The following is a 25,198-nucleotide window of genomic DNA, read 5'->3' on the forward strand; positions in this document are numbered from 1 at the left end:
ACAGTATCTCTGAAAGTCCTTTTGGAGAGTTGTGTGTAGGACTAGCTGTCTCTGAAAGGCACGCATCACTGTTGCTGAGAGCTTGGACTTTGAACTGAGGAAGCCTTCCCAAAATAGGACATGTTGCAAGACATGTAGTTTTCTCCTTTCCTGAATATGTTCAAAAGGGGTTCAGATCTCTTTTGTGATCTTGGGAATAAGCAATATAATGCACATGACCACCCACAGAAAGATATTTTGGGCAATTCCTTTGATCAGGCTTTAATGACAGTTGAATTGGTCATGTTTTAGGGCAACTTCTCCATCCGCACAGCCAAGATACAGCAGCACGTGTGTGAAACCATCATCCGCATCTTCAAAAGACACGGTATGTCCTCTTTTAAAAACATGGACCTTCTCAAAAGACATTTTGTTTCCTCTTCAGAAAGTCATGTTAATGGACTTGGGTGCAGCCATGCTTTACTTTTCAATTCATTTATACTCACTTGACACCCATGACATTTAAGCTTATTTTCATAATTCAGCTTGTGAAAGGGAGACAGATTTGAGTATTATAACCTTGTTGCTAAAATACAGTTGGTTTGTGGAGTCAGAAATACGACTAGGGAATTTCCCGGCAGTCCAGCAATTAGGACCTAGTGCCTTCACTGTCATGGGCCTGGGTTCGATCCCTGGTCAGGGAACTAAGATTCCTCAAGCTGTGTGGTGCAGCCAAAAAAAAGGAAATGTGACTAAATTAACAAACTTAACCTTAGATGAGCTTTCCATTAGTAAACTTAGAGAATTGAAGATAAAGTAATTTCAGCAGTCCCAGTGGCAGATTCTTAACTGTCACGTTTGTGTTTGTTTTGTGTCTGGAAAGCATGAGAAACAGTGACTAGATATTTTTTCTCATTTGGTGTAGGAGCTGTCCAGTTGTGTACCCCACTGCTGCTTCCCCGAAACAGACAAATATATGAGCACAACGAAGCTGCTTTATTCATGGACCACAGCGGGATGCTGGTGATGCTGCCTTTCGACCTGCGGGTGAGGCTGGGAGGCTTTGCTGACAGTGTGGTCCCAGGGCTGGTATCATATTAAAGGAATACCCCCACCAATCATTCTTCCCCCCAGGCTTATTTTCTTAATGTCACCTCTAGGAAACATAATGTTAAGAGAGTTATCAGGGTGAGAGCATCATGGTATACCTTTGACCGTGTGTGCATCCACCTTAGTGCTTATGTAGAAGCCTGACCCCTGCGTTGCAGGTGCCATGTCTGCACATCAGTGTTGAGCTCCGCCCGGTGATCATAGCAGGTTAACTTGGCCAACCCAGACATTTCCCATACGTTAATGTCTAGAACCGTTGAATTCTTGTAACAGCAAGTGTCACTGCTGAGTGTGTGCTGAAGTCTGCTCAAGCTTGCTTTCTTATCCCCAGGGCTCCCTTTGACATCAGCACGCTTACTGGTTATCACTCACATGGTACTGGCTGCTAGCAAGCCCATCTGTACTGTACATGCATGTGACAGACAAGAGGTTAATATTCCTCTTGTACAGAAAGCACTTACGAGTAGAGAGGAGAGTAAAGGCTGTAACCAGGCAGTTCTCTGAAGAGAAGATGCATAGGGCTAATAATCTTCTCACAGATACTCAACCTCACTAATAAGGAAACACAAAGCCAAGGTGTCCGAACTTCACCTCTCAGACTGGCAAAAATCTTTAATGCCCACAGATGACTAGGGTTTAGGAAAATAGGTACTTTAATATATTGCTGATGACAATGTAAGTTGCTGAACCTTTTGAAAAATAATCTGAACATATTTAATAAAGTAAACGCATATACTACACCCTTTGAGCTAGCAATCCCGCTTTGAGGAATTTATTTAAAGAAATAACACATTGATATACAAATATTAAAAAGACATCCATTGCCAATTTATCATGGTGGTCAAAAACTGAAAACTGCATATTCATCAGTAGCAAAATGATTGAATAATTTACTATGGAATATTAAAGAGGTAAAATATCAAAATGCATATTTTATATATATTTACATAGATCCATATCTATATTTCATCTGTAGGAATATCCATGGTATCCTATTAGCTGGAAAAAAATGTACATTTCAAAAGAACTCTAATATGATTCTTTGGGGGGAGGTTATGATTTCCTCATTCTGTCTCACTGCAGCAAAAATTTGAAGTGATGGATGGACCAGTGTTACAGCTTGGTGTTACAGCTCAGTTTATGTCAGGAGAGTGTGTAATTTCCTTGGTTTTGACTCACCACAGCAAAAATTTGAAGTGATGGATAGATCAGTGTTACAGCTCAGTGTTACAACTCAGTTTTATTTGACAAGGAAAGGAAAATACACCCTCACAGCATGAGGGCGGGCTGACCCAAAAGACACAAAGAAAAGAGAAGCCAAAGGCTCAATTTTGGTTCCTCTTTTTATGTTTTTTTCTCCTCCCCCTAAGCCTGCCCTATGTAAACTGGGCTAGCCAGGAGGGCTGTTTGTTTCACCTGAGATTCTCACTCCAGTCCTCAGACCTTCCTTTGTTCTATTTTCATGGGCTTTTCCCTTCTTTGTGTTTAAGCCACTTCATTCTGGACTCCTTTTTCCTAATCTAACTACCTAACAATTCCTTATGGCAGAAAGTGAAGAAGAACCAAAGAGCCTCTTGATGAAAGTGAAAGAGGAGAGTGAAAAAGTTGGCTTAAAGCTCACCATTCAGAAAACTAAGACCATGGTATCCAATCCCATCACTTCATGGCAAATAGATGGGGAAACAGTGGCTGACTTTATTTTTCTGGGCTCCAAAATCACTGCAGGTGGTGATTGCAGCCATGAAATTAGAAGACGCTTACTCTTTGGAAGGAAAGTTATGACCAACCTAGACAGCATATTAGAAAGCAGAGACATTACTTTGTCAACAAAGGTCCATCTAGTCAAGGCTATGGTTTTTCCAGTGGTCATGTATGCATGTGAGAGTTGGACTATAAAGAAAACTGAGTGCTGAAGAATTGATGCTTTTGAACTGTGGTGTTGGAGAAGACTCTTGAGAGTCCCTTGGACTGCAAGGAGATCCAACCAGTCCATCCTAAAGGAGATCAGTCCTGGGTGTTCATTGGAAGGACTGATGTTGAAGCTGAAACTCCAATACTTTGGCCACCTGATGCAAAGAGCTGACTCATTTGAAAAGACCCTGATGCTGGGAAAGATTGAGGGCAAGAGGAGAAGGGGATGACAGAGGATGAGATAGCTGGATGGCATCACCGACTCGGTGGGCATGGGTTTGGGTAGACTCCGGGAGTTGGTGATGGACAGGAAGGCCTGGCATGCTGCAGTTCATGGAGTCACAAAGAGTTGGACATGACTGAGTGACTGAACTGAACTGAACTGAACAATTCCATTTTCACTATACAGAGAAAGAAAAAAGTTTTAAAAAACAGCTGAGCAGGTGCACAAAGATGTGTGTTTGAATGCACCTGGTATGTTTGAGATATATATAGTGCTCCCACATGCGTGTGAATAATGACACATATCAGCTTGTTTGTATCCCCAGACTGAAGTGTCAAAAACTTGAACTTTTGACTGTATTTTTCTGGAGGGAGGTCTGGAATCAGGACATTGTCTTTTTTTCATATCTATGTTTTGCAGCATATTGTAAGAACATGTTTTGCTTTTATGGTTTAAGAGGAAATTTCTTCTATGCCCTTGGATTTAGTTTTTCTTTTGCAGTAAGTCAGGTGGTTTGGAATTATTTTGAGTGAGAGGTGAGTAGGTAGCATATCAGATTTGGGCTCTGTTAGAGAAAGTACAGAAGGGCAAACATTTACATAGCTATACTTAAAACTGGCTCCTTATTGTCTAGACATTAGGACACTAAAATGCAGATTGTTAAACATTAGCTTTCTTTCTGTGAGAAAATATATTAAATCCCCCCAAATAAAAAATAATTGCCCTTTGGGAATTTGACCTATTAGTTAGTGATACCATGTCAGATCTCTTGAGGCAGTCTGGTAATGGTTTTATAAGCTGTGGTGATTATTAGCTGGTGGTTATTAAGAATTTCTTCTGTAAGATCTATGGGAAAGTCGGGAAATTCGTAAGAGGTAATACCCATTTTGACTGCAGTATTATGTGACACTTAAAAAAAATTCATAAGTCATCATATAACTTGCACAGAATAAAATTTGGTAGAGTATATTTCACTAAAAGTGATTTTTTTTCTCAAATCTAAAAACCCAAGAAATGCCACAGCGAATAAGGTTGGTGTTACATCCAGCAGTGAGATCGGCTGCTAACTGACCAACTCAGAAACATTCCAAGGAGTGTGAGTGGCGAGCAGTGCACAGCTTTGTGAACATTCTCAAAACCACTGAATTGTAAACTTTAAAAGGTGAACTCTGTGGTGTGTGACTTACAACTCAAAGGTTAAAAAAACAAAAGGAGTAGTGGTTGTCACGTCTTGATACCGACCTTTGAAACTTTATTTTTCAGGTTCCTTTTGCAAGATATGTGGCGAGAAATAATATATTGAATTTAAAGCGGTAAGAAAAAATGGGGGTTCATTTGGTGCATGTGACAAAGAAACCCAAAAAGAGCATTTCATCTACTGTGATCATTACATAGTCAGGTATTTGGAGTTTAAAGTACTGAGCTTGGAGAATGGTCACAAAGCCCAGCCCCAGTACCCCTTTGTATGATCAAGACTGGCATCCTCCTGTTTGTAGGAATATTGCATTTGGGTAGCAACCTGAAACTCCCAGTCTTTTCTGTGCCTTCTAAATGTCCCCAAGCCACTTGACTAATTACTTTCACAAATGGTTGCTTGGAAAAACATCTGGCTGTTCTTGATCACAGATGGCCCCTTTTAAAATTTAATTGAAAGGACAAGTGGCCAGTGGTCTCTGTGTGAAAACTGCCTGCACAGGTAACTGAATAAAAACAGCTTGTGGAGAAGTGGAGGAAACCCAACAGGAGTGCTGAACACCAAGGACCTCCAAGCACTTACCTCTGGGGAAAGGTTTTCATTCAAATACCACGGGTCAAACACCAAGATCTTCATAAATTGGAGCAATGTCATTGTCAGCAAGGCACCTGACTTTGCAGCTCCTCTCCTCAACAAAGTCAAAGCTCTTTACATGCCTTTATTCTCAATTCCAAGTAAATAATTCCTAATCATAAAGTGTGGGTATCACTATGTAGAAAGCAAGCACTTATGATAAAATTATTTTTCTGTGTTATTTCATATCTATTTCAGACTTTTAAAAATAAATAAACCTCATTGCTTAATAATGGCAACACTGGGAATTAAAACCTAGATACAAGGCATGATTATTCTGGGCAAATCTATCTTTACGTTCTCTTAATCATACTATTGATTGATTTTTCCATATTATTTCTTTTATTCAACAATCTCTTATACATATGTAATTCCAGCAAGCAATGACCTTAGAAATTTGGGCTTCTCTCCACAGATATTGCATAGAACGTGTGTTCAGACCTCGAAAATTGGACCGATTTCATCCCAAAGAACTTCTGGAGTGTGCATTTGATATTGTCACCTCTACTACCAACAGCTCCCTGCCCACCGCTGAAGTCATCTACACCATCTACGAAATCATCCAGGAGTTTCCAGCACTTCAGGTTCCTTCCCATACCCTAACATCCCAAGGTTATCCTGCTAGACAGAGTCCTTCACCAGATTCCGTGGGACCACCACCAGCTCCTCAGATGGTGCTGGCCATGAATCACGTTGTTACTCAAGTCCTTGGGAAAGTTTGATGTAGCCTTTGAGACGGTCTCATGCTCTGCCTAGAGAGGAATGAATTTTGGTTTTGTTTCTTTGGTTGGGGGGAAGCTGTAGCTTCTCCATTCATTCTTCCAAAATTTGAGGAATTCAGCTAAGAATCTTAGTATACTTTGAGCATGTTGGGAACCCTTAGCTACCTCCTACACCCAGGCTCTTTTTTTAAAAATATGTACTAATTATTTTATTGCTTTAGATTACATGGAATGCATTTTCTCTCTTTTTTTTTAATTGAAGTTTAGTTGATTTGCAACAGTTTTTAATTTTAAAAATTTTTAGCCACAGTGCATGGCATATGGGATCTTAGTTCCCCAACCAGGGATCAAACCCATGCCTCCACCATTAGAAGCCCAGAGTCTTAACCACTGGACTGCCAGGGAAGTGCCCGCCCAGGCTCTTAACGACTGGCCTCACGTTGTGTGGTCTCTGTGGAACCCCCCAGCTAGTGGTGGCTCCTCTGCGCACAGTGGTTGCTCTCCTCGGCCTTCCCTCCCCATCCCCACTGACCTCCCATCAGTCACCGTGCGCCCCTGTCCAGACAGACCTCTACCCAGCCGCAGTGGGGGCCCGGGAGCCTGCCTGCAGCCTCCCTGATTGGCCAGCCAGCTTTCCTTCTCAGCTCTCACAGCACGTGAGATGAGAACCCACATGTTAGTGGCCAGCTGTTTCCTCCAGGCAGAGCATACTCTTTCAGGGCGCACTGTCTGCAGCCCACTGTGCCTGGCTCAGCACACAGCTCACCACCCTGTGAGTGCTTATACTCCACCAGCTAGCCTTATGGGTCAGTCAGTATTGAACCAGGTCTTCTCCCTGTTCGAAATCTATGTCACCTTGCTCAGGCTTTTGAACGTAGCTGGAGGTGAAAGTATTTCTGATGTGTACGATAAAGATGAAATTATTAATATATTATACTCTGACCACAACAATGTAAGAAGAATGTGTATGAAAAAGTAAACTAGAAGGCAATGTGCTAAAATTAATTTCTTCCATTGTGTCAGGTTGGTAAACTGGGGATAAGATTCTAGATTTCATCAGGTGCCTGTGTTGCTTTTATAATGAAAATAATAATTTCTCTATCCTAGGAAAGAAATTACAGTATTTACTTGAACCATACCATGTTACTGAAAGCAATACTCTTACACTGTGGGATCCCAGAAGATAAACTCAGCCAAGTCTATGTTATTTTGTATGATGCTGTGGTAAGCCTTTAATTCCTTTGAGTTGATATTGAAGGATAATAATAATAGCTGATGAGAATTTTCTTAGTGATGTAACCATAAAACTGAATTGGGAATTTTATCTCCTTCCCCTCATTGCTCTAAGGTAAAAGAACCAGTTGGCTTTAATTCTACCAGCAGTTTTGGTTTTGTTTTTCTATCCATAGTTGACAAATATTGGTGGAGCTTTTATTCTGTGCTAAGCCTTGTGCTGCTAGTGACCTTCATGGTGTGTTTGCAAGGGTAACTTCTGAAGATTGAATTATCTTATTTAATTTATAAGATAATAAACTTCTTCACTCACTTGCTTCTTAAGGCAAAAAAGTCACTAAGTAATTGGTCCTGATACTTGCCTGTAATAAGTTTAAAAATAGTCAGCCTTTACTAAGCATGCACTGTGCTCAGAATATATGTGCCAAGCATTGTTCTAAACCCTTTATGGAGAGTAACTTGCCTAAGTTAATCTCACAAGCACTGTTATTGTCCTTTAGAGAAGCCAAGAAAGGGAGTATTAGTTTTGATAGTAAAAGACTTATGTCCTGCCCTTAATACTTCCAGCCTGTCTGAGCTTATCAGTGAAGTCATTTATAGACTGGGGGAAACTGGTTTAGACTTCTCTTGGGGCCTCATTTATCACCTCATTATGTGAAACTGGGGCAGCATCACCTCCCGTTGCCCTTCTGAATTTAGCCACATCGTTGTATTTATTACTCTCTGGTATTTGTGCAAAGCCTGAAGGGGAGACAGTGAAGATCTTAAATATTACGGTGCTGGGGTGGAGGTGAATCCTTCCTTATCTTTTCTAATTTCTTTTCATGTTAAATATTATTTTTATAATAAATAAGAACATCAAGAAGACACAGTCACTAGCCATGCCAGACAGCCTACGATTAAGACAGGATAAGCTGGGGAAGTTCATAATGGTTGACTGTTTTTTGTACACTAAATAGCTCTACTAGCTTTTATTTCATCTGCCAGGGACACATCAAGGGTCCTAACTTTAGTGTTTGCTTCTTCATGTTTCTTTTCTCCTCCCAAAGTGCTGCTGCTGTTGGCAGGGACAGACAGAACAGAGTGTCAGCGAGAGGCTGGCAGAAAGCCCAGGGATGGTGCAGAGAGCTTCCCATCACTTTTGTTCATATCCTGTTGGCTGCCTGGCAGCATGGGGTGGCACTCAGAGCCTGTCCACACGTGGCTTTCATTAGGGGATATGGTCAGTCGACTCTAGCATAAGCACCCCTGGGTAGGCCTCTCTGCCTCTGGGTCACCTCACCAGTCAGCAAGTACAGCTCTCCCCTTCTTAATTCTTTTATGTCAGGAATTGTTGTCCAGTCGCTCAGGCGTGTCGAACTCTTTGCAACCCCATGGACTACACCACACCAGCCTTCCCTGTCCTTCACTATCTCCCAGAGTTTGCTCAAACTCATATCCATTGAGTCAGTGATGCCATCCAACTATCTCATCCTCTTTGCCCCCTTCTCTTGCTTTCAATGTTTCCCACATTTTAAAACCATGTTAGTTATAGCTTATGTGAATTGTGGAGGGAAAAAAAGTCTTTTAATCAGTTAATCCGTCTTTCATGTTGAGGAGCGGTTTGTCCAAAATGAAGGATACACCCATCAGAATTAGCGTGGAAACTGTATCTTGTTCACAGCCAAATGTGGTGACTCTCATTGTTACCTTCTTCTTCTCCATTAGACAGAAAAGCTGACGAGGAGAGAAGTGGAAGCTAAATTTTGTAATCTATCCTTGTCGTCAAATAGTGTAAGTATCTTTCAATGGTGTGATTACGGCTCTCTCTGTAATGCTGTAATTCCAGAAAATGCCAAATTCTTACTGCAGTCAGGCAGCAGCGCTTCCCGCCACCTCAGACAGCTTTTCCCTCAAGTGTTAATAGGTGCCATGGCAACGTCTGGAATTAGCGGAAGAGAAATCAGGGCCATGATGATCAAAGAATGCGTCCCCATGCTGTTTTCCTGACACCATGTCCTTCTCTTCACACTCCTTGCCAAGGCTGTGCTCGGTGGAGCCTCCTGCCGAGCGTACCTCACACTGCTTGGCCTCTGCTGAAGTAGATTCTGCAGGATCGTTTGCGGCCCAGAGCTCCACCTCACGGGCCTCCCCCACCTCCTGGTCTTCCAGCACCTCAGAGCTGCATTATAGCTCTGGCTTTTCTGGGGCATTACCTACTCCTAAAATCGCACTGGCAGTGAGGAAATCTCACAGTAAATAGGTTTGTCAGTTCTCTTTTTGAGCATCAGGTTGGGCCCAGATCTTTACCAGTCACCGACACTTAACTGAGTCCCTGAAAAGCAAAAGACAACAGGGATTTCTTACATTTTCCTTAATATTTATTCAAGAGAAGTTTAAGAGAAGATTTTTTTTTCTAACTTTCCCAGATCCCTTCTAGACCTGGTCTGACACTCAATTACGTAATCCTCTTGTCATTTAGCCACTAAGTCTCCTGCAACCCCATGGACTGTGTCCCACCAGGCTCCTCTGTCCATGGGTTTCCCAGGCAAGAATACTGAAGTGGGTTGCCATTTCCTTTTCCAGGGGATCGTCCCACCCAGGGATAGAACCCGTGTCTCCTGCTTGGCAGGCAGATTCTTTACCACTGAGCCAACCTGGGAACCCTTTGGTGATGAGCAAAATTCACCTATGGGATAAAATAAAATATGATCATATGCAGGCCAGGCAGAGTTATTTAGATTCTAGGACACCTACCGTGTGTCAGGCACAGTGTTCAGGACGTAAAGAGATGTCAGTGGAAGAGTCCACAGCGTGCTTTCAACTTCTTCTTTCATACTGGCCTTTAAAAGCCATGAGGGGATCCGTCCAGTATGTGTCTACCCTCAGCTCACAACTTTCACTGGGCGTCACAGTTTAAAGAACTCACTCAAATATTAATAGTTTGCAGGTTGGGAAAGTAAACCAGATACATAGCACTAGGAACTCTGGAAATTAAACCAGATTACATTTTAAATGTTAACTATTATAGGAGATACTAATAATTATAAAGTGACTCAATGGAATAATATTCTAGTACAAAGGACAGTTTTTTATGCAATACCCTAGATATGTACAGAGCACATAGCCATGTGCAGAAATAGTCCTGTGTATTAAAGACACAAAGAATCTGTCCAAGAAACCGCCCAGTTCAGTGACTCCTTAAAATGGTTCAAGCCCAAAAGGTTCTCTGAACTAATACCACATTTCAAAATACTTCACGCTTGCAGAAGATAGCCACATTGGTTGCTAAAATGTCAGCTTCTTTGCTTTTTGCTAAATTTCTATCCATTAGTCATTTGATTTGTGTATATGCTCAGTCGCTTCAGAAGTGTCTGACTCCACAACCCCATGGACCCTAGCCCACCAGGCTCCTCTGTCCATGGGATTTTCCAGGCAAGAGTACTGGAGTGGGTTGCCATGCCTTCCTTCAGGAGATATTCCCAACCCAGGGATCAAACCTGCATCTCTTACGTCCCTTCATTGGCAGGCAAATTCTTTACTGCTAGCACCACCTGGGAAGCCCAGTCATTTGATATTAAGCGTTAATTCAAAGTTGTGTGTCTGATTAGTTCAAAATGGAAAAATTAGTATCTAATATAGGCATTGGTGGGCTTTCCAGGTGGCTCAGTAGTAAAGAACCCACCTGCCAACACAGGAGACATAAGAGATGTGGGTTCAATCCCTAGGTCAGGAAGATCCCCTGGAGGAGGGCATGGTCACCCACTCCAGTATTCTTACCTAAAGAATTCTCATGGACAGAGGAGCCTGATGGGCTAAAGGGTTTCAAAAAGTCAGACACAACTGACTTAGCACGCATAGGCATTTAGTACTCTCATTATTTTTAAAGGGAACCCTAAGAGTGTTAGAAGAGGGAGTAGAAATGCTGCAGGAAAGTTTCAAATATCTGGCCCAGTGTTCATATTTTACAGATGAGGCACCTAAAGCCCAAAGAGATGCATGACTTATCCCAGGTTACATGGAGTTAGTTGGTGATAGATTGAGGACCAGAATCTGGGGGTGTAAACTCTGATGCTTCTGGCAGTTTATTAATGGGGTGGTGGTGGTGGTTTAGTCACTTAGTCGTGTCTGACTCGTGCGACCCCATGGACTGGGGCCTGCCAGGCTCCTCTGTCCATGGGATTCTCCAGGAAAGAACACTGGAGTGGGTTGCCATTTCCTTCTCCAATTAATGGGGTAGTATAATGTTTAAAGACTCATTGGAAAAGACCCTGATGCTGGGAGGGATTGGGGGCAGGAGGAGAAGGGGACGACAGAGGATGAGATGGCTGGATGCCATCTCCGAGTCGCTGGGCATGAGTTTGAGTAAACTCTGGGAGTTGGTGATGGACAGGGAGGCCTGGCGTGCTGCAGTTCATGGGGTCGCAAAGAGTCAGACACGACTAAGCGACTGAACTGAACTGATAATGTTTAAAAGATTTTTTTATTAAGAAAATAAAATCGAAGACATAAAATTTTAAAATGTTATCTTTAAGAAACTAAAGAAATTAGTAACACTTTGAGATTTTTTTAAAAATACAAGTGATTTATGATTATGAAACTACCTTAAGCTTCATTCATAAGTCTTCATTCAGCTCTTCAATTCCGAATGCCTGTTTATAGATGAACCAGGTTCTATCTGCCTATAGTCTCAAAGTAGCTATAGTTTTGTTTCTTAGTTTCCACTTTGGCCCCTGGAGTCTTTTTTTCTGGTTTTATGATCATAGTTATTTCCTCTTCAAGGCGCACTGGGCCAGGGCCTGTGCCCAGTCCACAGATAGATCACTGTTAGCTGCTGCCCCCTCCTGGCGGAGACCGCGAGTACAGGTGCTGAGAGCTGGGATCTGGCATAAGGTCTGAGCCAGAAGAGAAGGCAGTGGGGGCTGCCTGTAGGAGGTGGCATCCAAAATGCATCTCAAAGCTACAAGTTGGAATTATTCAAGGGAGGACAGGGAATTCCTGTCCTGTCTAACTCAGTGTAGTGTTAGACTTTGCCTTCCTGTCCCTCATTGACGTGCCTGTAGTCATGGAAATTCACGAGCATGAGGAAGGCAAAGAGGAACAATACTGGCCTGAAAATATATATAATGGAGGCTTTGCTAGTGTCAGGGTCTGCCCTGCTGGGGTCAGCATTCACTGTGTGTGGGACTAAAAATGAACTGTGAGTAGGGACCTGGAGCACTTCTGCAAGGTGCCTTAGAGTTGTTGGAAAACAGTAATCCTTAGTGGGGACTAAAATTAGCCTTGACCACAAAATCCACCCTCTTGGAGGTGCAAAAGCTCTGCCACTTCCCCTTGTGTATAGGAAACATGCAGCAAAGTAAGCCTTTGCTGCCATGGATTTTGGAAGCTAACTGTGCCTCCTTGCTTTCCAGCTGTGTCGACTCTACAAATTTATCGAGCAGAAGGGAGAGCTACAAGATCTAACCCCAACCATAAATTCATTAATAAAACAAAAAACAGGTGTCGCCCAGTTGGTGAAGTACGGCTTAAAAGATCTGGAGGAGGTTGTTGGACTGTTAAAGAAACTTGGCATAAAGTTACAGGTTTGGCAATTGTTTGATTCTGACAGCGCCAGTTTGTAGCATTAATAATAGTGCAAGGAGGAAATGGGTTTTATTTTTCCAGAAGAATGCTGCTTTCTACATTTTGGAACATTTGATACCTAGTAATAATTTTGGCTTGTATCAGAATTTCTTTGCGAGCATCACAATTCCTATTGTGCAATAATTCTTACTATGTCGGCCTCAAGAGAGGTGGTTATTCTTGAAGAGAACAGAGCTCCTCTTTCTTGGTGGGCTGTAGTCCAACAGACCATGTACCAAATCTTACTGAATATTTTGTTTATACTAAATAGATTGTTCTGATGCTCATGATGGAAAATGGGGTCTTCAGCATTGTGCACTGTTTACATTTCAAGCCCTTGACACATCCATGTGGCATTTCCCTTGACAGGTCCTGATCAATTTGGGCTTGGTTTACAAGGTGCAGCAGCACAGCGGAATCATCTTCCAGTTTGTGGCGTTCATCAGACGGAGGCAGAGGGCTATATCTGAAATCCTTGCAGCTGGTGGTAGATATGACCTGCTGGTGAGGGCATTTCTTCCTCAGCTTGTCATTTTAATATTTACTTATTTGGCTGCACCAGGTCTTAGCTGCCACACGCAGGAGCTTTGATCTTCGTTGTGGCATGCAAACTGTTAGCTGTGGCATAGGGACTCTAGTTCCCAAACCAGGGATCGAACTCAGACCCTGTGCCTTGGGAGCTTTGCATCTTAGCCACTGGACTACCAGGGAAGAAATCGTTTGAAACTACAGAAAAATTGAATCACTGGTATTATTGAACACCTATATATATTTCAACTAGGAATAGATATGTCTTATGAAATGCATTTGTACTATTTTTAACTTTTGTGTAAATAGCTAATAGGTTGACAGGCTATTGCCCAGATAGTACAGAGAGGTCTTATGTACTTTTTACCCAGTTTCTTTCAGTGGTTGAAGCTGGTATAACTGTAATAGAACACCAAACCCAGGACACGGACCTCCACATACAGTGTGTGTGTCGAACTCTGGGCCGTTTTATCATGTGTAGACTCCTGTAATTGTCACCACGGTTGAGATGCAGTGGGATCTACTAACAGAGCCTTAACTCCTCATGTCCTCGGCCCCATCCCCTGTGTGTGATTGTCGCACACTGAGGCCACGTCACACGGTGTTGTGCTCTTTGCGTCCAGTGTCAAACTCTGAAAAACTCAAGAAAAGAAGGAAGTTTACTGTATTTACCCAAAACTTCCGGATTCTGATGAGAAATCTGGGTTATTTGAATTATTTTTCCGCTATGGGAAAGATGACTGTTGATGCTTTTAAGATTTTTTTGTTTGTTTGTTTTTAGTTTGAAGTTCAGTTATGTATCTTGGCAGGACTTTCTTTGCATTTGTCCTGTTATTTGATTTTTCCCAGCTTCTTGAATCTGTAGGTTTGTCTTTTGCTAATGAGTCTCCTATCAGGCACCAGCAGGCCTCAGAGCGGGTTCAGTGGGGAGCCAGGGCTTCCATATCTGCCTTGGGGTAGTGCGCCCCACACCAGCAGAGTCAGTGGAGGCCAGGATCCCTGACTCCCACCCCCACCCAAGCAGGAACAAGACCCTCCTCCCCTCTGGGGTGTTCGGGAGGAGGCTGAATGGGAAGCTGGAACTTTGACCACTATCCAGCATAGTATGAGGCATTATTTTTTCCACAATTTTTTCAGCTTTACTTTCTTTTTTCTCTCTTTCTAGAACTCTGATAACACAAATGTTACATCTTCTGTTATGCTTCTGTGGTTCTGGGACATCTTTCTTTACAGTCTCGTTTCTCTGCTGTTTACAGTGATTTTATCTTCAGTTTCTCTGATTGTTTTTCCTGTTACCTCCATTTATGCTGTTGGGCCCATCCAGTGAGTTTTTTGTCTCCCACTTCTTTGCTGAGACTTTACCTTTTTTAATTTGTTTGAAGCCCATTTATGATTCCTGTTGTAGCATTTTTGTTGGTGTCTGTCGGTTTGCCTTTTCTCATTCACTTTGAGATCCTGGCTCTTGTTATGATGCCTGATTTTCAGTTGTATCCTGGACATTTTGAGTCTTGCGTGACTAGACTCTAGAACTTACCTAGACCTTCCGGTTTAGGCCTCCTCTGATACTGCATAGTGGAGGCGGGGTGGAGCGGGCAGGGGGTTCCACTTTCCTGCTGTCAGTTGGGGGTGAAGATCAGGTTCCTTACTCGGCCTCCTTCTACATCCCCAGGGTGGGAGGGGTGCCTTGTTACTGCTTCCCACAGGCCTCCACTGGTAGTATAGTGGAGGGGTGGGGGGCTGGGGAGTTGGCAGGTAGCCTTGTTACTGCCGGAAAGTAGTGAAAGTTTCAGCGTCCATTCAGTGTCCTCTGGCACCACCCAGGAGGGGAGGGGCACGTTGTTACCACTTGGGTGGGGTGGAAGTTGGGGCTCCTGGTCTCCACGGACACCATTGGGGGAAGCATTACTCCCAGACAGATAGAAAGTCCCGGCTCCCCCCAGTGTTCTCAGATACCACTCCCTGGGACTTGGTGGGGCCTCTCTGGGTGAGGGGGAATGTCTTGACCCCACTCAGCCATCATGAGTGGGAGTGTCTGTGCTTCTTTTGAGACGTTTGGTCGACCGGGGCTAGTATTGTCTACAGATTATCTCTCTTGCTGGGTTGCCACTGTTTGATTTTTTTGACCAGAGAGATCAGATTTTCCTTGGGGCTTTTTTGTTTGTTCTTGGCATTTCTGGGATGACAGTTTCTGCAGCACTCAGTCCTGGGTATAAGAGGCAAAAACCAAACCCAGGGAACTCACCACATGTGGTTCCTCGGATCCCATGGTCCCTGCCATCTTCTCTCCACTCTCAGAGTCGTCTTATGTTTGTTTTATCTTTAGTGTCCAGGGGTTTTAGCTGTACTTAGAGGAACTGGGAGAAGTGTATCTACCCATCTTGGTCCAGAACCTATGTATGCCACTTTAAATTATCTAGTAACATAAAGTAAGTAAAAAGAAAAAGGTGGCATTAATTTTAATAATGTATTTTATTTAACCCAGTATATCTAAAATAATATGCAAACATGTAATCAATTTTTTTTTAATTATTAAGGAGCTATTTACATTTTTTCTAAGTCTTTATAGTTAGCATTTGTTTAACCCAGTATACCCAAATACTATTTCAACATGTAATTGAATATCTAAAAATTATTAAGAAGCTATTTTACATTCTTTTCCATTCTGAGTCTTTGCAGCCAGTGTGTTTTACATATACAGCAAACATCAGTCTGGATTAGACATTTCACATGCTCAAGCCCCATGTGGCTAGCAGCTGCCAAATTGAACAGTGCAGGGCTCGGTGCAGCATTAACATTTCCTGAATTTGCAAGTATGCTTGCTTCTCTCTCTTGCTACACACACACGCACACACTCTTACACACTTTATTTTGTTGAACCCTTTGATAAGTTGCTATTAGAGTGCATGCCCCCAAATCATCGCTTTTCCTATCATCACACTTTCTTCTCCATTTCATAACCAGAGCTGTCTGTGTCTCCACAGATTCCCCAGTTTAGAGGACCACAGGCTCTGGGGCCAGTTCCTACTGCCATCGGGGTCAGCATAGCCATAGACAAGATAACCACAGCTGTCCTCAACATGGAAGAGCCTGTAAGTACTAGCTCTGCTTTCCAGCATGCTCTGAGATGGCTCTCCTTTGCGGTCATTCACATGGAGCCCCAGATGTGGGCTATAGACTGAGGTTTAGGGAGACTGTCTTTGCTGTGAGGGACAAACCTAAATCTTGGTGTCGATACTTAGCCTCTGCTTTCTAGCTGGGGGACCTTAGTCTGGTAGCCTGACTCTTCTTATCTGTAATATGCTATGTAAATATGAGAGATTACACTTGTTAACAGACTCATATCAAAGCCCTCTGGTCATAATTATACAAAGAAATGGTTTTTTCCTCTGTGTTTCAGGCAAGATTAGTTTTCCCAGAGAAAAAGAATATCTTCCTAATAACTTAGAAATAATTTCAAGTCTTTTATCTTAAAAGACTAATATAAAAATTTTCTGTGTCATTTTTTTTACCATGTCATTTTGAAGCAAAGACTTGTGCATTTATGTTGCCGTATGTGATTTTAAGATGCCTGTTTTCATGAGTGCTGCCTCCATGGTCTCACATACATGCCCGGAATCTCCCTCCTCTAAATGTAATCAATGTTTCTGATCCAGGTTACAGTAAGCTCTTGTGACCTTCTGGTTGTAAGTGTTGGTCAGATGTCCATGTCCAGGGCCATCAACCTAACCCAGAAACTCTGGTCAGCTGGAATCACAGCAGAAATCATGTATGACTGGTCACAGGTAAGGAGACAAAAAGCACTTGTGAGTGGAGGGTGCCTAGTCATGGCTTCAACAGCAAATCGGCGTCTATGGCTTTAGTTTCTGCCAAACTGTCTCTATGATTTCATTTGCTTCCTGTAGGAGTTTCTGACTTTTGGAGTAACAAATTACCAAACTAAATGGTTTAAAACAACACTTATTTACTATCTTACACTTCTGGAATTCAGAAGCCTGAAATCAGTTTCACTGGGCTAAAATCATGGTGTCTGGTAAGGCTGGTTCCTTCTGAAGGCTTTAGGAGAACCCACTTCCTTGCCTTTTCCAGTGCGTAGAAGCCTCCTGCATGCCTGCTTGTGGCTTTTTCCTCTGTCTTCAGACTCAGTAGGGTAGCATCTTCTTTCCTCTGCACTTTGTTTCTGTCCTTCCATCGCTAATTGACCCTCCCGTCCCTTTTTACCAGGACCGTTGTGATTATACTGGGCCCATCCTGATAACCCAGGATAATCTCCCCATCTCAAGATCTTTAATCAATCCGCAAAATCCCTTTTACCATATAAGATACCATAGTCACAGATTCCCAGGGGTGAGGATGTGGACATCTTTGCAGGGCCACTATCCAGCCCAGCACACTTCCCAGAGGCATTCTGTGTCTCGTGTTTTTAGCTCTGTATCCTCAGGCCTCTCACAACTGGCCTAACACCTGCTCTGGGTGTGGAGATGAGAAGAATGGCACCACTGAGCACCCGGCCTCCCCTTTAGATGGGGGGCCTTCAGATGACTGACTTCTCTACAAGCAGATCAGAAGGGGCTGCAATCCCAGCCGGTCCTCCAAGGTGTGCACACATTCACCCTCACTCAGGGGGCCCCAGAGCATGAAGAGACGCCCAGGGAAACAGAACCCGACCCTCTCACCTGTTTATGCCACATCACCTGCCAGGAGCTGCTGCTGTCCATTTCTGTGTGTATTATATAAAAATTCATGTCAGAAGTATGCTGAGCAATAAATTATAATCCTTTAACAGAGCAGTATCCTCTTCCATTTACTTGTTTCAGAAATTGTTAGAGCAGTGTTCTGTCTTAAAGTAAAATTATAAGCTCAGTAATGGTGACTTCAGCCCAGCACAGGGGTGTCCCCTGCAGGCTTCTCTGCTCTGATACTTCTTTGCTTTATGCTTCAGTTCTGCTTTTCGCCTTCTACTGTTTCTTTTGTTGCCCTTGTTTTCCCCGAAGGCCTTTTCTGTGTGTGTGTGTGTGTGTGTGTGTGTGTGTGAATATTTAGCAACAATCAACATATGAAGTTTTTGAAAACCTCTTACTATGTCCTGACCACACTGAGTGATATGGCCCCTTAGAACAATAGTGAAAACACAGAAAACAAAAGAAATCTTATTCCTCCTTTGAATCCTATACTCTTCTTGCTTAATATTTATTTATATACACCATTGGATCAACATGTTTAGTTACTCACTTTGAGAACACACTGAACATAGTGTTTTCATTCTCCTTAACTACTCGAAGCTTTTCCAAGTGCTTTGTGTTTATTTGTTTCAGTCCCAAGAGGAATTACAGGAGTACTGCAGACATCATGAAATCACCTATGTGGCCCTGGTCTCGGATAAAGAAGGAAGCCATGTCAAGGTAAAGACCAGAGGAAACCTCTCACAATTCAACAGTTAGATTTCCCAAACTGTATTAACCATGGAATGCCCAACCTTCCCACTGAGGTCCTAGCCTTGGGCCTGGGAAACCCATTATTTCATTCTCCTTTTGAATTGCTAGGCCTGTGTTTTGGAGAAAGTGTATGAAATAAAGAAGAGAGAATCTGAATCTGAACACTTTTCTTTGAACTTAGAAAAAAAATTAAAAAGCTATGACTAGGTTTTTTTCTCTACCTTTTTCCCCCTTGTTCCCTTTCTCCATCTAAGGAAATAAAAATAATAACTATAGCTAATATCTCCTGGCAGACATATCTCTGGTTAACTTCTTAACCAATTTTACTATGTTGTATTTAACCAAAAAAGTTCATAAATAGATTACCTCATAACCTTTATTTCTTTTTTTAAAGGGAGAAAAATCAATATATTTTCCCTTTGTTTTTTCCTTTTAATATCTTTGTCTGGTTTTGATAGCAGAGTGATTTCAGTTTTGTAAATGAGTTGAATCCTCTGTTCTCTGGATAATGTTGTAGAATTGGTATTATTTCATTCTTAAATATTTGCTAAAATTCACCAGTAAAAACACTGGGACCTTTACTATCTGTAGTGATAGTCCCTTTCATTCCTGATATGGTAATTTATATCTTTCCCCCCGATTTTTTTTCCTGATCACCCTAGCTAGAGGTTTATCAATTTTGTCTATAGAAAACCAGCTTTTTATGTCATTGATTTTTCTCTATTTTTTGTTCAATTGTGTTCTGTTTTACTTATTTCCTTTTTTTTCTTCATTCTACTAAATTTGGATTTAGAGACAGTCACTAAGTTGAGGTTTGCTTTCCTTATCCATTCTTTGACAGTCCCTGCCTTTTATTGAAATGGTTAAATAATTGATATGTTATGCAGTTATTGAAATGGTTGGGCTTAAATCTACCATTTTATTATTTGTTTTGTTTGTTCCATCTGTTCTTTTTTCTCCCATTTTTTTTTCTCTTTTCATGCTTTGTTTTTAGATCAAATAATTTTTATTCCATTTTATCTCTATCACTAGTTTACTGACTATAACTCTTATTTTTAGTGGTATATTTTAGTGACTTCTCTCGGGTTTGTAGTATACAACTTTCACATTCTGCCTTCAAAAACTACTATATGGCTTCACATGTAGTATAAGAACCTTACAACCAAATACTTGCATTTCCCCCACCATCCTTTGTGCTATTGCTGCCAATTTGTTTTCTAAATATGTTACTAACTTCATAATACATTGTATTTTGGTTTTAATTAATCAATTACCTTTTATAGGGGTTTTTGAAATAAAGAGGGAATGTCCTTTATAGGGCTTCCTCTATAGCTAAGCAGTAAAAAAAAATTCACCTGCAATGCAGGAGATGTGGGTTCAATCCCTGGGTCAGGAAGATTCCCTGGAGGAGGAAATAGCAGCTCACCCCAGTACTCTTGCCTGGAAAATTCATGGACCAAGGAACCTGGCAGGCTACAGTTCATAGGTCACAAAGAGTCAGACACAACTGAGCATGCATGCACATCCTTTATGTTTACCCATATATTTAACCATTCCTGGAACTGCTTATTCCTTTGTGTTCAGCCACATAGCATTCTGATTTTATTTTCCTTCTGCCTGAAGAATTTCTTATTATCTCTGATTAGTGCAGGTCTGCAAGTGATGAATTCTCTCAACTGTTACTAGTCTGAGAAAGTCTTCACTTCACCTTTGTTTTTGAGAGATTTTTGCTGGATATATGATTCATGATTTATGTTTTTCCTTTTGCACTTTGAACATTGTCTTGATTTATTGTCTTCTGATCTGATAGTTTCTGTTTAAAAGTCTGCTTTGATCCTCTGTGATTTACCTTTTTATCTTCTGGCACCTTTTTTAAGATTTTCTTCTGTCACTAGTTTTCTGCAGCTTGAATATGACGTGCCTTGGTGTCGTGCTCTGTGTTCTAATGGTTGGTATTCATAGAGCTTCTTTGAACTGTAGGCTTACAGTTTTCATAAAATTGGAAATTATTCAGATATTATTTCCTCAAATATTTTTCTGTCCCTTTTCCTCTGGGACTCTGATTACAGAAGTTAATCATTTGATACTGTCCCACAGCTCATTGGGAGAAGGCAATGGCAGCCCACTCCAGTGCTCTTGCCTGGAAAGTCCCATGGATGGAGGAGCCTGGTGGGCTGCAGTCCATGGGGTCGTTAAGAGTTGGACACAACCAAGCGACTTCACTTTCACTTTTCACTTTCATGCATTGGAGAAGGAAATGGCAACCCACTCCAGTGTTCTTGCCTGGAGAATCCCAGGGACAGGGGAGCCTGGTGGGCTGCCGTCTATGGGGTCGCACAGAGTCGGACACGACTGAAGCGACTTAGCAGCAGCAGCAGAGCTCACTGAGGCTGTTCTTTTGTGGGTTTTGTTTGCTTTTTCTCTCTGTATGTGCTTTATTCTGGATCATTCGCCGATCTTCTCTGCAATGTCTTATCTGCTATTAATCCCATCCAGTGCATTTCCTATTTCAGGTACTGGTTTTTTCATCTGTATAAGTTACATTTGTGTCTTTTTTAAAAAATGTCTCCCATTTCTTCCCTCATCATAGTTCTTGTTTCCTTTATATTCTTTATAATAGTCATTTTTAATTCCATCATCTTGACATTTTTGGTCTGAATTTGCCCTGGTTATGAATCATATTTTCCTTCCTCTTTTTATGCCTGTTAACTTGTGAGTAGTTATTAGACATTGTGAAGTTTACATTTTTTGTACTGTGTTTTATTATGTCCCCCCTTTTTTTGGCTGTACTGCACAGCTTTCAGGATTTTAGTTCCTGAATGGGGATTGAACACTGGGCCACGGCAGTGAAAGCTCCCAGTCCTAACCACTAGACAGCCAGGGAATTACCCTTATGTTCCTTTACATACTGCTGGACTTTGTTCTGGGATGTAGTTAATTTCCTTGACTTTTGCTTCATCCTTTCCAGCCTTTAAGTTTTGTTAGGGCAGCCTTTAGTCTAGATCTAATTTAGCCCCACACCTAAGGCAATGCCCTTTGGAGGATTCTGCCTTAGGTTCCATGTATTATGAGGTCTCTCCACTCTGTAAGAACAAGAACTATTCCCATCTCTGTGGATTTCAGGAATTATTATGCCCACTCATTTCTGCTGGTTGTCTCCCCAGCCTTGGATAGTTCCCTATCTCCCATGCACAGATCAGTTCTCTGCCAAAGATGTGAGTGGACTTCTCTGCAGAGCTTCAGAAATCTTTCTTTCTCTGGGTGTAACTCTCTCCTTTTCAGTCCTCTGCCACAGTTTCTAGTTATCCTGGCCTACCTAAGCTCTAGTCTGTCTCCCCAGCTCAGCAAGACTCCTGGCCTCTGGTTAGGTTCCTTCTCCCTGCACTGCAGTCTGCAGACTTCCTCAGCACAGTTACCTAGGGCACTCGAAGGCTCACTTCATTCCCCTCCTCTCAGGATAACAGTCCTCCACTGCTTGTTGTCCATTGTCTGAAAAACAGTATTTATATATTTTGTCTGGTTTTCTAGTCATTTAAGGCAGGAAGGTAGTTCTTACAGAAGTTAATTCTTTATGGGAATGTTTGTAAGTCTCCACTGCTAGCCTGCTTGATAAGTCACAAAATCATAAATGACCCTAGTCCTATTGATCACACCTCTTCCAGAGCAGTGACTGCTCCTGTAATATTACCAAGAGATGACCGTCTAGCCTCTGCTGGATAATTACAGCATCATAACCCCCTGCTATAATGATCAGCAAAGTTTAAAATCTTGAATAAAAATCTGCTTCCCCAAATTTACATTCCTTGGTCCTAGTTCTGCCACTAGAATGGTCAAAATACCAAGTCTAATTCTTCCTCTTTCTCTTAACTACCTTCGCATGAATTTTAGGATACCACTGCCATGCAGTGGACCACTTTAAGTGTCCTCTTTTCTGGTTTAATCATTCCAGTTACTTAAGCCATTCCTCATAAAGTGATTCTCCAAATCCTTCACCCTCCTAGTTAACCTCCTCTAGACACATTTAACTTTGTCAGTGTCTGTCCTTAAATGTGATACTAGAATTCTACAAGTGCTCTAAGCATATTCTGACTAAACAAGAAGGGTCTGTAAACTCCTTCAATCCAGATAACATATTTCTCCTAATATAGCCTACAAGTAAACTAACTTTATCTACCATGTAGTTCTTTTGGTCCTCCTGAAGTCATCATCAGCTGAAACCCATTGGCCTTCCCACAGCTGTCACCATATCTGACCAGTCTTCTGCAGTGAAGGCTTGACGACAGGACCTCATATTTGTCTCTGTTACATGTGATCTTGTTCACTTCAGTACATTGTTCCAGCTCATCCAGCTCTTTTGACTCTTTTGCCTCTGTTAGTGGCAGCATATATATATGTATATTTTTAAATATAAAATAGCATCATCTTTATATTTGAAGGGCAAGACATCACTATGTTCACCCATTCAGCAAGTGCATATTAAGCATTCACAGTGTGGAAGGGATTGAATTTAGGGCCATGAGGGATGCAGGGACATATAAGCCACAGGTCCTGCTGTCAAGGAACCTGTAATCTGGTGGGGAACAGAAGACATTCACGCATGATTATGAGCTAGAAAATGCTCAATGCCATGAGAGTCCTATAAGAAAATTCTCTGAGGATTCCTCAACCTGAGAGATTACTACAGAGGTAGCAGGGAAGTCTTCAGAGTGGAGGTGCAGTTAATGCCGGACCCCCATGGATGGGCAGGATACTAAAAAGGCTTTTTAAGCAAAGGAATAACAACGGTAATGGCAGTTCTTTCAGTAGGTGGTCCCAAAGATAGAGGCAGGCCAGCAGAAAACTATTCTGGTATTACCCCAAATAGTCCATTTGGAGTGAAGCAGAATTGTGCAGAGGGGCACTTGAGCAGGAGAGAATGGTTCTAGCTGGATCATACAGAGCCCAAATGCCCAACTAGGGAATTCAAACTTAATTTAGCAGCTAGTGGGGAGCCGGTGGATGTTTTTGGACAGTAGGGAACATCAGACTATATAAGAAAAATTAACCTGCAGAGAGATGTCACGGAGTGAGGGATAACTGAAGCTGGGGACAGCTGAGGGCAGAATATCAGACTATCCCAAGCCAAGGCAGGGCATGGGCCATGGGAGTGAAGATGAACAGACGGGCACCATAAAAGTGGGATGACAGGACTAGGGTTTGGAAAGGAGGGGGAGGAGTTGTAGAAATCTTGGTGACTGACCCGAGGATGTTTAAAGGGGAAAACATGTGAAAGAATCTAATGAAATAGGAGCTGGTTTGTCTTGGCCTTTTTTTTTGTTTTTAAATTCTGTTGTCTATAATAAAATCTAGACAGGGTTTCTCAGCAGCCACATTTTGACATTGTTGGCCAGATGCTCCCTTGTGGGGCTGTTGTAGGATATTGTTGTAGGATGTTGAGCTGCATCCCTAGCGTCGACCCACCAGATGCCAGTGTCACCCCCCACAGCTGTCACAACCACAGATGTCTCTAATCATTGCCGCATGCCCTGTGGGGAGCAAAATCACCCCCGGCTAAGAGCCACCAACCTGAACTGTTGACTGAAGAGTCTTACTATGGTACCCTTCAGCCTGTTGCCTTCAGAAATGATGGATCTGTTTCATTCTTTTTAAGGTTAAGTCTTTTGAGAAGGACAGGCAAACAGAGAAACGTGTGCTGGAGTCTGATCTCGTGGACCACGTTGTACAGAAACTGAGGACTAAAGTCAGTGATGAGAGGACTACCAGGTAACTTAGTAAACAAAAGACCAGAAAACCAGCTGCAACTGCCTACATAGAATTTTCATACATTTATTTTAAATGTCAATTTGATCCTTTGGGGAGATAAAGACCAGTCAGGATAACTTTTTTTTTCCAGGGTAACTTTTAATGAACCATAGTACAGCTTCTGAATAACTCAGTAGTTTAATTATATGACTCTGTAAAACTAGTCATAACTTACTCTCAGCATTTGTCCTTCATAAAACATCAAAGATTATTTTATCATTTTGAAAAGCCTGAGGAACCACAGTCTAGCTGCCGTTATCTCATTTGGTCTGTTAATCAGTGACCTGCAGTAGTGTTTTGTCACTGGTTTTGAAAGATCTAATATTTTGGGAAATAATGTTCTGGGAAAAGTTCTCACTCATCATAGCAATGCAAATTGGTTCAACTGTCTGCATAGGAATTTAACAGTTAAAAGCCTTAAAACTTAAAAAAAAAAAAAAAAGACCCAGCAATTGCACTTCAGGAATTTACAGTAAAATTATTCCATAGGGATAGTACAAAGATGTCTATCAACACACATTATTTCTAACAGCAGTTCTCAAAACTTTTGGTCTCAGAACCACTTCATACCCTTAAAAATTATTTGAGGACCCCCTAAGAGCTTCGTTTATGTGGTTTATATCTATCAATATTTCTATGTTAGACTAAAATGTAAACATTTTAAAAATGCTTATTCTAAAATAACAATAATAAACTCATGACATGCAAACCTAAATAACATTTTTAATGGAAATAACTATTTTCCAAAACAAAATAAATTTAGTAGAAAAGGTAGCATTGTTTTAAATTTTTGCAGATATTGTTGTTTTAATTTTTGTAATCTCTA

General features: G+C 41.7%; 1 protein-coding gene across 4 annotated transcripts in view; it reads left to right on the forward strand.

Annotated features, from left to right (window-relative positions):
- EIF2AK4 (eukaryotic translation initiation factor 2 alpha kinase 4) overlaps positions 1-25,198 on the forward strand; it is a 100,858-nt gene that overhangs the window by 67,775 nt on the left and 7,885 nt on the right. For all 4 annotated transcript variants that reach the window (XM_070468992.1, XM_070468994.1, XM_020872373.2 and 1 more), the window contains 12 exons: positions 292-367; positions 905-1,026; positions 4,487-4,536; positions 5,467-5,635; positions 6,881-6,997; positions 8,714-8,779; positions 12,400-12,570; positions 12,980-13,114; positions 16,120-16,227; positions 16,792-16,920; positions 18,451-18,537; positions 24,221-24,333. In XM_070468992.1, coding sequence (XP_070325093.1) covers positions 292-367; positions 905-1,026; positions 4,487-4,536; positions 5,467-5,635; positions 6,881-6,997; positions 8,714-8,779; positions 12,400-12,570; positions 12,980-13,114; positions 16,120-16,227; positions 16,792-16,920; positions 18,451-18,537; positions 24,221-24,333 — 1,343 coding nt within the window. The remainder of the gene's footprint in view (positions 1-291; positions 368-904; positions 1,027-4,486; positions 4,537-5,466; positions 5,636-6,880; positions 6,998-8,713; positions 8,780-12,399; positions 12,571-12,979; positions 13,115-16,119; positions 16,228-16,791; positions 16,921-18,450; positions 18,538-24,220; positions 24,334-25,198) is intronic.

The sequence above is a fragment of the Odocoileus virginianus genome, chromosome 6, assembly GCF_023699985.2.
Source record: "Odocoileus virginianus isolate 20LAN1187 ecotype Illinois chromosome 6, Ovbor_1.2, whole genome shotgun sequence".
Taxonomy (NCBI): Eukaryota; Metazoa; Chordata; class Mammalia; order Artiodactyla; family Cervidae; genus Odocoileus; species Odocoileus virginianus.